The sequence below is a fragment of the Gossypium raimondii genome, chromosome 5 (assembly GCF_025698545.1).
Source record: "Gossypium raimondii isolate GPD5lz chromosome 5, ASM2569854v1, whole genome shotgun sequence".
In the NCBI taxonomy this organism is placed as follows: Eukaryota; Viridiplantae; Streptophyta; class Magnoliopsida; order Malvales; family Malvaceae; genus Gossypium; species Gossypium raimondii.
In genome coordinates, this window is record NC_068569.1 from 5310927 (window position 1) to 5325008 (window position 14082).

The 14082-nt window shown below is 32.8% G+C and overlaps 2 protein-coding genes across 2 annotated transcripts; both read left to right on the forward strand.

Moving 5' to 3' along the window:
• The first annotated feature begins 8067 nt into the window (after window positions 1-8067).
• Window positions 8068-9536, forward strand: LOC105770616 (uncharacterized). Its single transcript, XM_012591892.2, has 2 exons — window positions 8068-8400; window positions 9154-9536. The coding sequence occupies exons 1-2, from the start codon at window positions 8094-8096 to the stop codon at window positions 9363-9365; spliced, it is 519 nt and encodes a 172-aa protein (XP_012447346.1). The 5' UTR covers window positions 8068-8093; the 3' UTR covers window positions 9366-9536.
• Window positions 9537-9807: 271 nt separating this feature from the next.
• Window positions 9808-13915, forward strand: LOC105770615 (phenylacetaldehyde reductase). The gene is made up of 6 exons (XM_012591891.2): window positions 9808-10271; window positions 10757-10926; window positions 11732-11923; window positions 12457-12619; window positions 13146-13332; window positions 13565-13915. Exons 1-6 carry the CDS (start codon window positions 10151-10153, stop codon window positions 13713-13715), a joined length of 984 nt encoding a protein of 327 aa, XP_012447345.1. The 5' UTR covers window positions 9808-10150; the 3' UTR covers window positions 13716-13915.
• The last annotated feature ends 167 nt before the right edge of the window (window positions 13916-14082 follow it).

The window sequence follows — 14082 nt, forward strand, 5'->3', positions numbered from 1 at the left end:
CACTTCTATGATTTCTTAAAGTGAAACTCTCCATGTAACCTTTACATTCAAGTGGACATTTTTTTTTTTAGTTATTCATTTTCCATTGATTTATTCATTTAGTTTATAGAAAAGATCACTACCTCTTAATTGATAATGATTGAGGGGAGAATAATCTCGCAGTTGTATATGCTAAGGTTACCTTTTTCTCACGAGGTGTTTTTTTTTTCTTTTTTGGAACATTACAGATTTGAACAAGGAAAGTCATTGTCAAGACTTAAACATTGAATTGGAATGTAAGTACAAAGCGATCAATCACTTGCTCCTTTGAGGTATCATTTTTTGAAAGGATAAAATTTTGAGAATGGATTTACTTTCGAAATAGATAATACCTAATTGCAAGTGCGTTTTAATAATCTTTGTGCAAACAATGATGCCTTTTGTTTAAGGGCAAAATTATGATCACAATAAGCGAATAATACCTCATTTCAAGTGCAGTTTGGCAATCTTCATATAAATAATAACGCCATATGTCCAAGGACAAAACAGTGAAACAATCTTCACATTCGGAGCAAACAATGCCTTATCGTGTTAGGAGTATAAAGAAGGCCTTAGCCATTCGTGGTCTTTTCAGTCTCATAAGCTGAATTTTCGATATCAATCATGTACCTTTTTGGGGTATAGCTCTCAACATAAGGAGTATCAATGTCTTACTCCAGATGGAAAGGTTATTTTATCTCGCCACATTGTGTTTGATGAAATTTGTTTCTTGTTTCCTAAGTCTGTTGCTGACTTCTCCTCTTCAAGTTTGTGTCTCTACTTATGTACCTATTGTTGATAGTCGATCTACTGAATCTTCACAACTTGAGTCAGCCTCGCGACCTGTTTTGGCTTCGTCTTTAACCCCGTCTATTTCAGTTCCCTTTCCAGCTGACTCAGGATCTTTACCTCCGAGCACCGCTCTTCAGCCATCCTCTATCTCTCTGATCCTCCACCTTTTCCTTCTCGCTTGAGTAACACACATTCCATGATTACTCGTTCGAAAGTTGGGATTTTCAAACCAAAAGCATTCTCTGTTAAAGATTATACTTATGAATCCCACACAATTGATGAGGCGTTTGCCAGTAAGGAATAACGTCAAGCCGCTTAAGCTAAATATGATGCTCTTCTTCACAATTCTACTTGGGAGCTCATTTCCTTACCACCTGGTAGGAAGATTATTGGCTGTAAGTGGCTATTTAAGGTTAAAAAAAAATCTTGACGGGACTGTTACTCGTCGTAAGGCCCAGTTAGTAGCAAAAGGCTGTTCCTAGGTTCCTAGATGTGATTTCAAGGAGACATTCAGCCCTGTGGTCAAACCTGCTACTATCCGAATCATATTGTTTGTTGTTGTCTCTAAAGGTTGGCAACTTCATCAAGTTGATGTTAATAATGCTTTTTTAAATGGAGATTTCACTAATGAGGTGTTTATGCAGCAGTTCTAGGATATGTTCAAGATGGTCCCCATGGTGAGCACTTGGTGTGTTGTTTGACTGAAAATTTATATGCTCTACGTCAAGCTCAACGTGCCTGGTTCGATAAACTAAAATGCTTCCTTCTCTCTGTTGGGTTTGTCTTATCTAAATCTGATGCCTCTTTATTTGTTTGTGTTACATCTGTCTCCACTTTTTATGTGTTGGTTTATGTGGATGATATTGTTATTGGAAGTCTGTCAGATAACATTGATGGTTTTGTTCAACAATTATATAGTGAATTTTCGCTTAAAGACATGGGTGATCTCCATTACTTTCTCGGAATTGAAGTTACATGGTCCTCCACTAGATGTCTCTATTTATGTCAGCGCAAGTACATTCGAGAAATCCTTGACAGAAGTGGCTTAGTTAATGCAAAAATTGTTCACACACCTATGATGAGTTCTTCGGTGTTATCAAAGGATGAAGGAGATTGTCTAAGTAATCCCACTGAATATAGAAGTCTTACCAGTGCTTTACAATATATAGTCTTAACTCGACCTGATATTTCCTACACCGTGAATCGAGTTTGTCAATTTATGCATGCTCCAACTACTGTGCATCTGGTTGCATTAAAACAAATTTTACGTTATTTACATGGCACTATTGATTTTGGGCTAGTTTTTTGTCCCTCTGATACACTTTCATTGGTGGGATATGCCAACGTCAACGAGAGGTTAGATTTTGATGATCATCGGTCAACGACAGGGTATTGTGTGTATTTTGGACATACACCAGTCTCGTAGTCATCCAAAAAAAAAACAAGTAGTGTCTCGATCTACGGCTGAGGCTAAGTACTGGAGTTTGGCTGTCTCTACCAGTGATGTTACTTGGTGAATCTCGTTGTTACAAGAACTACATTTGTGTTCTGCTGATCTTCCCACTATTTGGTGTGACAGTTCAAGTGCCGTCGCTGTTGCAGCTAATCCTGTTCTTCACTCTAAATTCAAACATGTTGAGCTTGATCTCTTCTTTTTTCGTGAAAAAGTTGCAAATGGATCACCTGTTGTTGGCGAAGTTTCGGCTTGTGATCAAGTGACTGACATCTTCACCAAACCCCTATCTGTTTCGTCTTTTGTGCGTTTTCGCAATTATCTTCAGATTTTACTTGTGGAGAAGTTGGGAGAATGTTAGGAGTATAAGGAAGACATTAGTCATTTGTTAGTCTATTATACTCAAATTGTTATGCAGTTGCTGAATTGTTAGCAACAGTTAACTCATACAACACTTATATAAATATTTGTAATTGTACATATTAAAAAATAATCAATTCAACTCCTCAGTTTAATTTCTGAATTACTTTTCAGTATTACTAGATATTTTAGCATATCGCAAGTGTAGTCCAATAATCCTTTCCACTATGGATCCATTCATCCCTCGGGGGCAGATGGGAAGTTTCGTCAATGAGAATCTGTTAGGCCTATTTAGCCGTCAAGGGGGAGACGAAATGAGTTGGGGAAATGTTTTCACATCAATTAACTAAAAATTAGAATATGGGGGTACATATAGTAAAGGCCACCTTTCCCTAACAATGCACATTTTATTAAAAGGCAAAATTGTGAGAACAATTTTCATCTCATGGGTGCTCCAATAGTCCTTGTACAAACAAGAATTGAGATTTAGTGACCAACTCTCATTCTTTAAAACTAGACTCGTTGTTTGTAAAAATCCATTTTGAGCTTAATATTTTTATTTTAATCTTTTCAAATAATGAACTAACCTTCAAATTAGGGAAATAATACTACCTTAAGATAAGTTTATTCTCTCTGGTATTTCCTATTTAGAACATGGTTGAAGTTTGTGATTGTTTCTCTTAACAATATCATCTCTAAAGTTCAAGCTTATGTCTTTATTTAAGAATATAATATACTTTATCATTGCACCTAACATTTGATTGAATATTTAATAACTCTGGATATCGTAATCTAACTCGGATGAGAATTCATTAGTAATATTTGGATAGCAAAGAAAGTCAAAAATAAGAAGAATTAAGCACACTACACCCCCATTTGTAATACTATTAATATTCAATACTAAAACTTTTTATTTTATTCATGCAACGCAGGAGCAAAGTCTGGTAGGTAAGGGTGTGCATTCGGTTGGTTTGGTTTTTTATACAAAAAATCGAATAAATCAAATTATTCATGTAAATTAAATAAATTGAATCAACCTAGGGAGAAAAACCGAATAAACCAAAGCAAAAATTTAGTATATTGAACAAAATAAACTAATTAAATTGAACATGAAAACTGATTAAATCGAAAAAATTTGGTTTTTTCGGTTCAGTTCACTTTAGTTTAAAATTTTTTTGCACACCCCTGTTGGAAGGGGCCCCGACCCCCTAAAAATAGAAAATTTCATTTTTACCATTTAATTTTTAAAAGATTTTAATTTAGTGAAAGGTAAAATTATATTTTGTCCCCTTCAAAATGATAAATTTTTAATTTAATACTTTAAAAATTATAAATATATAAATTATTAAAATTGTGAAATTACATTTTAGTTCTCACGAGAATATACAATTTAATTCCAGTTTCCAAGAAAAATATTTGAAGCTTTAGTCATGTTTGTATGTACCATTATGGCGGAAAACTATGAAATTTTCTTAATTGCACCTGCGCGCAATACTTAAGACATGTAGAAAACAAAGTATTTAACATGAGTTTCTTTATTGCATATTCTCTTCTTTGTTTCTTTTATGTCCATCTTCTTCTGATCAAGAGAAAAGAAATACTTTCTCTTCTTTTCCTTCATCTGAAATTCCTTCATTTTTCTTTTCCTTTCGTAAGACATCCTTTGATAAAAGAATTAACTCTTCTTCACACCTCTCGATTAGAGTATCTTCAACATTATCTTTCAGATACTGAAGGAAACGAGGGCCGAACTTTTAGTGATCAACAAATTTTTTTATTAGAAAAAAAAAAAACATTGGGCCACAGATACCCTTTGTTGAACAGATTCTTGCGGGATAATAAAGTAGAAATTTGTCTGTAAATTGAAAAAGTCGAAAGATATCATAAAAGAAATGACAAAGAAGAAAACAGAAAAACATGCAAAGAGGATAAACACTCTCAATATGTTCTCCTTAATTTTTACTTATTAGGAAATTTTGCCATTGTCTTCTGCAGCTACGTAATTTCTGATCTTTATGATTGCCTGTTCTTCGGGTCTTATTTATAGGTTAACCTAGTTTATTAATATTTTAAATATTATACTCTCATATTTAAGTTCCATTTTAGAAAAATAAAAAAGGCATGACTTACCTATGCCTCTTTTTTCTTTTCTTTAACCATGCTCTGTATTTTGTAGAATACAAATAGAATGTTGGATGTATAAATCTGCTATACAGTGTATGTAGTACCCTAGTACAGCATCTTTAGTTATCAAAGGAATAAAGTAGAAAATAATCTCTAACAATGCCTTTTTTTTCTCTCTCTCTCTAACATTAAATAATATCCATTCCTTTGCAAATATTGTTTTCCTTTAATCTTTAAGGAGCAAAGTTTATGACTGTTCTCTTTAGTATTTACTCCTACTGTGTATATTCTCTTCTTCTTTTTTTATATCCTCTACCCTATCTGAATAAGGAAAATTAAAGGAACTACTTTCTCTTCTTTTCCTTGTTCCTTCATTTTTTTTTCTTTTCTGATATTCTGGCCTTTGGAATGCATTCAAAGATGGAAAAGCATCGATTCTATTGCCTCCCATGTATATTAGGTGGATATCTTTCTAATAATGCTCACAGTTTCTTTAATTAAGATCATAAATTTTATATATGTTCCCTTTGGTCCACCATTGCCCTTTGTTGAATGTTCTTTAATAAGAGATAAAGCAGTATATATATATATTAATTGCTCAAGTATTGACATATTTTATTTTCGAAAACAGTGATGAAACATACTATTAACTTTTGGAGGTATAATTAAAATTTTAAAAATTCTAATGGTTTAATGAGAATTTCCCAAAAATTCAAGAGTTCGATTTTTAAAAATTTTAATAACATTAATAAAAATTCAAAAATTTTAGAGATTAAATAAAACTTATCAAAAAATATCACCAAATTGTTTTAACAGTAAGAAAGGAAAAGAAATTAAATATTAAATATATTGATGCATCATTTTCATGAAAAGATTTAGTATGAAAAGGTAGAAGAATTAATTAAAGGAACTCATGTGGGTATATCCAGAAATATCCCACCATGGAATTTATTTTGTTTGATCAAAAGCTTGGTTCATTTCTTACATGATGTTCTGGATTATGTCAACAGCTAAATTCTCGTCATTCTCCAACACTACTTTCTTTTTTTCTTTAGTTTTTATTTATTTATTATTTTACCTTTGTTTTGTCACGTCTGCAACTAGGAAGGAGAGAATTGTTGTGATTAGTTGATGAAGAGGAATCATTTCCAACTCATATGAATATATATATATATCTATCTTTATCAATCTAAGAGAAAGAAGAAATGAATGCTCTCTTTTTATATCAGAAATTTATGTTGCTGCCCTGTGGTCCACTTATATCACCCTTTATTCTCCTTGTTGATATTTATTATATATTTTGTGTAGAATTTCTCAAATGCTTGCATCCTCTCGGTAAATAACATGCTCCTCGCCACATTTCTTGTTCTAAAACCCTCCCATAAAAAAAAAAAAATCCTAAAGACTTGAATTTCAATCTCCTGCTTGCTATTCTCTCAATTAAAAGTTTTTATTTATTTCTTGATATATAAATTGTTTTGAATTTTAATTTGGGGAATTTATTTAATCAGTATTCCTTAAGCTTTTATCCTCAAGTGCTAGCTATTTTCACTTGATCGTTAATGTCGATTAGGGTCTCTGTGTATGAGGCCTCTGTTTATTTTGCTTTCTAATTTTTAACTTTGAGTTTTTGATTGCTTTCGTGGATTGTATCTTTCAAGTTCTAATTTCAGTAAAGTAATTGACTTTTCATAAAAAAATAATTTAATCACTTCTTTTTTTATGGCCTGGATCACAAGTACAAGCAATGGCAAATCTAGAGGGCCGACAGTGGCCTCTCCCTTTTATTTTTTAAAAATTTTAAATTAGTAAAGTTAAAATTTCACTATAATTTCTCTTAAAAATGATAAAATTTTAATTCAATCCTTTAAAAATTGTTAGTAAAAATTAAAATTTAATTCCGTCCCTCTAAAAAAATTTTCTGGCTTCACCCTTAAAAGGGTGGGTCTTTTAAATATATATGACAATGGTTGGTGAGAGTGTTAGAATTATTTGATAAAAAACTATAATTCCTCATTCATCGTAAGGACTGGATGTAGTAGAGGAAGGCTCAAACCCAATAAATCCATATCCAGTCCTTCAGTTATGGTCCTACTGGACTGGTTAATTTCCAACATCTGTCATTGGCTTGGAAATGAAACAACAACAATGACCCATTAAGTTGTAGAAAGCCCAACAAACTTCGCACCTAAACCCCCAATTTCTTTAATCTTTCCGTTTGTTCAACCCATTTAATTTTTGCTAAACCTTGGTTTTCTTTTACAAAACAGGTTGTAATGATAAAATATAGTACTTCACCGGTTGTATAAATTTAATTTGTTACAAGGTTTAAATATTTGGAAGAAATTTTACAAATTAAAAATAATTATATAAAAAATTCAATATGAATATTGTTATATTTGTAAAATTTATAAATAGTTTTAATAAAACAAATTTTAAAAATATTTGTTATAATTAAATAAAAATTTTTGAAACTTAAGTTTTATCTTTTAGTGGGACCATGTATATTAAATCAAATAAAATTAAATGAAATTAGAAAAAGGAATTTGATCTATTAAAATTCCTATTGAAATTGCACAGGAATTTTAAATTCTCTAAAATATTTACCTAAACAATTTTATTTTTAGAAAACTTTAATACAAATCAAATTTCTCTTACAAATTTCTCATCCAAACAGATCGTTTAAGTTTTTAATTAAAATGGGTAAATTATATCACCAGTCATTAAATTATGGGTAAATTTTGTTTTAATTATTAAATTATTTAAAAGTTTTCATTTAAGTCATTGACTTATTAAAATTAGTACTATATGATTTTCTCTTTTCACACTTCTTGTGCCAATCGAAAGCTCTCTTTTCCCTTCTCTTCTCCAGATCAATGTTTTTTTTTTATGAAACAATTTTGGACGTTACAAATTTGTAAATTAAAATTCAAATAATTTTTTTCTCCAATTTTTGACACTAACTATCAGGTCAACTTGGATTTAAAGTATGCTCTTCTACTTGTCAATAAGTATCGATCTATCACACTGATAATTGAATCGTCGATTGGAGCTCACTTACAAAACTTAAAAAAAAAACTTAATAATTTAGCGACTTAAATAAAAAAATTTTAATATTTCAACAAGTTATCAAAATTTTTGAATAATCCATTAACTAAATTGTGCAATTTTTTATCAAGCGGTGAAAACAAAAAGTTACCTATAATTTGATCAGCAATTTTAGCTAAAAATTATTATTAGAAAAAGCTAAGCGAATTGAATTGAAAGACCAAAATAACCCTTAGAAACTTTTATCCTCAAAAATCATACCGGTGGCAATGCTTTCATCACCAAACATAAGAGGAAAATGGTTACTCCCCATTATTTGTTGCTTCACAGCAAGCATCCATCACCATTTCCTCCGCTCACCCTTTCCAAAGCCAAATGTTCCCTTGTCTCTCAATTGACTGAACTTAAACATCAACATGGAGGGAATCTCAACATTAATTTTAATCCCAAGAAAAAAGTAAACTCACCATCGTCTGTTCATGCAGTGGAGAAAGATAGAGAGCAGTATGAAGTAGACCCAGAGAAGGCCAAAGAAGCCCTCCAAAAGCTTGACCAGCAGCTGCAAACTCTCTCTAATAAACCAGTCAGCACTCCTAAGATCAGAGGTAACTAATATTTCCCTCTCTTTTTATCTTTATAATCTTCAACACTCTGTTGTCCTATTGCTTCTATTTTGGCAACATTAAGGAGATTTCTGTTTTTTCCCCCCTTAAATTTTTAATTAAAATCATGGATGCAGTTTGGGCTTTAGAGTAAATATTCTTTTACCAAATGTTTCTGTCCTGGAACAAGTCATTTCTCCCAAAGAAATCAAGAGAATAGTTTGATTAGTAGAGTTAAGCAGGAAATAAGTGGTGGCATCCACTTGGGTTTTGTTCAATTTATTCATTCAACCTCTCTTAGCGATGATATAATAAGAAGGCATCTAGCTGCATCTGGTCTCTTCAGTTAAAAAGGCATCCGCCTGGGTTTAGTCCAATTTATTTGACTGAACAGTAGCTGTACTTATCTATCCGAGCCTGCCAAAGCATATATACAAAGGCATTCCATGTAGCCCTCTATTCTTATTGCAAATGGCCAATTTAATTTCTTTAAACTGTCTTGATCCAACCCATATTCTAGTAGGATTTGTCAGCAAGAAAAATCTCATTTAAAATGATTGCACTATTAGGACATAAACCCGTTTCTGCTTGTTAAATAGCACACTTCGGGTGAGTGACACAGGTAGAATCAAGTTATTCTAAATTTAACATATACATGAAGGTTCATACATTTATACCCATGTTCGAATTTACTAGCTTGTTAACCAAGGCTGTTGAGGAAGTGTAGTGACATGTTTCCTTTTAACTGATTTGCAGCTTCAGATGTAAAGCTTACAAGGGACGAAATGGTAGAAGATAGCCCAGAAATTTCAGGGTCTTTCCTAACATCTTTAACTACTGCTCTTCTTATTTTCACAATCTTCTACAATGTGTTGTTTTATTTTGTGATAAAGCCATCCATAGATGGACCAGACTCACCTCCTCCTCAACCTACCACCAGCTTCACTGAGCCAAGAGTTTTGCAGTAGTTCTCCACTCCTTCCACCATTAACACCACCACTTCTGTCTAAGTTAATGTTGGTTAGAGTTTTAAGAGCAATTTTTCTTATACATGTAATTGGAACATGAAGCATGTTTTCGCCCATATCTCTTGAAACACAGAAATGCAAAGCAAAAGAAATATGTGAAACTTTGAATCCTCCAAGTTTCCTTTATATTTCAAACGTACATCTTGAGATGCATGAAAGGAGAACTAAAATGCCATTGTACGAACCTTTATTATTATTGTTTAAAAATTACAAGTAAACTGAAAATTACTCAATTGGTTATTATTAAATTCATCTCTACTTCATGTGGTGACAAATGACTTGAGATGCTTAATTCCTTGCTTCAAAGGATACTTTTTTCATATCCTTAGATTAAAAAAAAAACCATATTTTTCTTTTAATAAAGTACTGTGACTCAATGTCATGTCGTAAAAAATAATCAATATAAAAAATAAATCTTAAATAGTTACGATAGAGATTAGTCCTTTTCACTGTAACAACACGTGGTAATAATTTTTTTTATTAATTGCATGAAGCTTATTATAAGAGAAACCATGAATGGGATCGGCCTAGAACTAGAAGGTGAGGCCCATTGCAGTGGCAACGGCTACGAGGTTCCTTCCTTCCTTCCTTGTTAAATATAGCAAACGCAAAGACAGCAATTGAAAACGCAACTGTCAGTGACAAAGGAAGAATTAACGATCTGCAATTCCCACCCACAAAACAGACAACAATTCCCCCTTCCCCAAAAATAAACAATAAAAATTATGAGCACCGGCGAAGGAAAAACCGTGTGCGTAACTGGAGCCTCAGGTTACATCGCTTCATGCCTTGTTAAGCACCTTCTCCTTCGTGGTTACACTGTCAAAGCCTCTGTTCGTGACCCAAGTCTGTTCTTTTTCTTTTCATGATCTCGCATCTTCATCCTTTGTTCATCTTCTTTCTCGGATTTCAATCGCTTTGTTTCATTTCATTTTGTTTTATTTCTGATTTTTTTCATGTTAATTCTAGTATTCTTGTGATTTGCACTCGTGCATGCAAAACAAGAAACTGCCATATCTCTGACATTGTAACATTCTTATGTGCTCTGATTGAATATTTTAATGAGGATAAGATTTTTTTGTTATGTTAGTTCTCTTTTTTTTTGGCAACCCACCCTTTTCCAATATTCTCTCCTACCAACCATGCATAGTAAAAGAAATTATATACGAGCATCTGCTGTTTATAAGGACACAACTTCTTGTTTCGATCATATTGTATTGTTTGTTTAGATACATAATCTTTTGCATTAACTCTTTGTTGTTCTTATAAGTGTTACCTTGACGTTTCCTAAATTATTTCAATCATAGTAATTAGTTATTATTCATGAATAGGTGATCCAAGAAAGACACAACACTTACTTGCACTTGAGGGTGCTGAGGAAAGGCTCAAGTTGTTTAAAGCAAACTTATTGGAAGAAGGTTCCTTTGATTCTGGTGTTGAAGGTTGTGATGGTGTTTTTCACACAGCATCTCCCTTTTATCATGATGTCACTGACCCACAGGTTGATGTTGAATTCTTTACCTATATGATCAACCCTTTAGTTTCCACTGTATGCAATATATTATTTTCTAATACAACAGGATGAAAGTTGCCTATTTTGTCAAGCATTGTTTCATTGATAAAATCTAATTACTTTCTTGAGGCTCTCTGTTTTTGGTAAATGAACTCCATTGTAGCAGTTGCCTTCTTTGTTTTTGAAAATTTCATTTCCTCCTTTCAAAAAAAAAAAATCACTTCCTTTCTTTTTGGATCATTTAAAATGTTCTTGCATGGTTTTGATGATGACAACAAGTCATCAGTTTTGATCGCAGAGTCTATTATTGAAGAGGTTTTTGTAGGTTAAGTAGCAAAATAATTTCTCTTGGAAGAGCATTTCACAATTAAATTTCTTATAACATTATCCATTAGTGGCCAGGATCTTAATCATATGAAAACTAAGTGGTGCTTTGTTTTCAAAAATACTGGGGAAGAATTTGAACCATTTGGCTTTTGCATTACTTACAAGTAAAGAAGTAGGCTGATATTTACTCTGTGACTTGCAGTATGCTATTGGAGGGAAACATTCCCCATAATTTAAAGGTTTAAGAGGATTTGCTATAAGACTTATGACATACACACTAGATGATCATGGTGGTCAGTGATGAGTGGTGACCTCTTTCAAGTTTTTAAGTTTGTATATAGTATTTTAAGAGTATAGTAACTTATTTTTGAGAGCACTAGTCCACCCAACCTTTTTTTTTCTTGGCTGTGCTATAACTTCTCTCTCATTGGTTAGTAATTTTTTAGCTCTTCATTGCCCTTCTCAGGCAGAATTACTTGATCCTGCTGTGAAGGGAACACTGAATGTTCTGAACTCATGTGCTAATACACCTTCTGTCAAACGAGTTGTCTTGACGTCTTCTATAGCTGCAGTCACATACAATGGGAAACCTCGAACTCCAGATGTTGTGGTTGATGAAAGTTGGTTTACCGATCCTGAGTACTGTAAGAATTTGAAGGTGAGTATATATACTATACGTCTGGTAGTATATTGAGATTTGTGTTGTGTTTTATATGGAACTTCAACCTATTACACTGAAATTACTAAGGAAAAATTAAAATTAAAAATAAGAAAAAGAAAAGGATTTATATTGGAAACACATTGCAAGCTAAGTAATAGGCTACCTCTATCTTAGGATCTAAAATTTGACTTGTAGATTGGCTGAATAACTGGTGTAAACTGTGAGTCTTTTTTAATTGTAACAAGCTAGTTGACTATCTTGTCCTTTTAGTATGTTGAGGATACTGATCACACTTTTCAGAACAAATTCTGCATGGTTGCATGAACTGGCTAGTTGTTGGCTTGTTGCTGAAATCATTACTCTGCATTCAATTTCCTTGTTTGCACACTACACGATTTGTCATGCTACAACCTAATATTTTAATATATATCGCTCAAGGTTTTTTCTTTTTCAATTTTATAAGAGGATATTATTGCTGAATGTCATCTTTTAAGTTAATCAATGTTTATCTAATATTTTTCTTTGTTCAGCTCTGGTATGTAGTCTCAAAAACCATTGCTGAAGATTCTGCCTGGAAATTTGCAAAAGAGAAGGGTCTTGACATGGTTGTCGTAAACCCAGCGATGGTGATCGGTCCTCTTTTACAGCCAACACTTAACACAAGTGCTGCAGCAGTTTTAAGCTTAATTAAAGGTAATTTTTGCCACTCTACTATTTACCTTCACAGCTTTTTGCATTACATTTAATTTGGTGATATATATTCTTAATGGTTGAGAATTTTATTTTTTTTAAATACAATCATTCTTCAAGGGCCTTTACACTTACGCTTAACCTTGTACGTCTCTTATAGGTATTAGTAATACCTTCCAATATATAAATGTCTATCGATTTCTATTAACTCGATTAAAAGGCCTTGTAATCAATTCTTCAAGCGTAAAATTTGTGTATAAGTACTGCTTAATAATAAATGGCAAGATCTTACATCCCGTAAGTCCAGTTATTATAACCATGTTAGGTTATAATTCTTTAAGAAAATTGTAGCTTGTTGACATAACAGCGGCTCTTGCATTGCATGCCTTCTAAGAAGAAAGTAGGAACAGATGGTGAGAAGAGGGGAAGTCCGTGGTTTGCAAAGTGGATAAGCAATGCAGTAGTTTTAGGAATTTCTTTCGTCAAACTTGGTTATTAATCTCATGTTGATCCTGTGTTGTTTGGGCAGGAGCACAAACATTTCCAAATGCAACATTCGGTTGGGTTAATGTAAAAGACGTTGCAAATGCACACATCCAGGCATTTGAGATTCCATCAGCTAGTGGAAGGTACTGTTTAGTGGAGAGAGTTGCACATTGCTCGGAAGTTGTGAAGATGTTAAGTGAGCTCTATCCTTCTTTCCAGCTTCCAGAAAAGTGAGTTCTTTGACTCACCACCATGTGCTTCTCTAGTCTATCTATATACAGCACTTCCCTTGGTTTTCAAGCCAAAAGTTTTTATTCTACACTCTTTTTCCAGTATTTTAAATTATAATCAAATCTTCCACTCTATGAAGAATATATATTATAGGTTATCATTAAATTCTCAATGGATTGGGATTATATTATAATACTGAAGCAGAGTGCGGTTTTGATAAAATAATGGCAGATGTGCAGATGACAAGCCTTATGTGCCTACATATCAGGTGTCAAAGGAAAAAGCAAAAACATTGGGTATAGAGTTCACTCCTTTGGATGTGAGTCTCAAGGAAACAGTAGAAAGCTTGAAGGAAAAGGGATTTGTCAGTTTTGAGTCTTAGTCCTGCATCCCCTCCCTCCGTAACAAATAAATTGGTGAATAAATTTTCATTTGTTTATAATTTCTTCTCACTTTTCTTGAGAATGGGATATATATAATTTATTGGCCCTCTTGCAGTTGGCTTCTGGGTATAATTGTTTCAGACATTGGATTAGGAAAAACTGATGATGAATTTAATAGTGAAAACTGTGTTTGACTTAATTTCTAATTTTAATATCAGCTGCTGTAATTATTTTATGAAGTAATCACTCTCGAATGGCCTCTTTGCCCAATTAGCAAGCAGGTACCTTTCCAAAGGATAGTAAGGTTCATGACGATGAGAAAAACCTATTCATGATCTAGAATAAATTTTTGGTAATTTAGGTAGA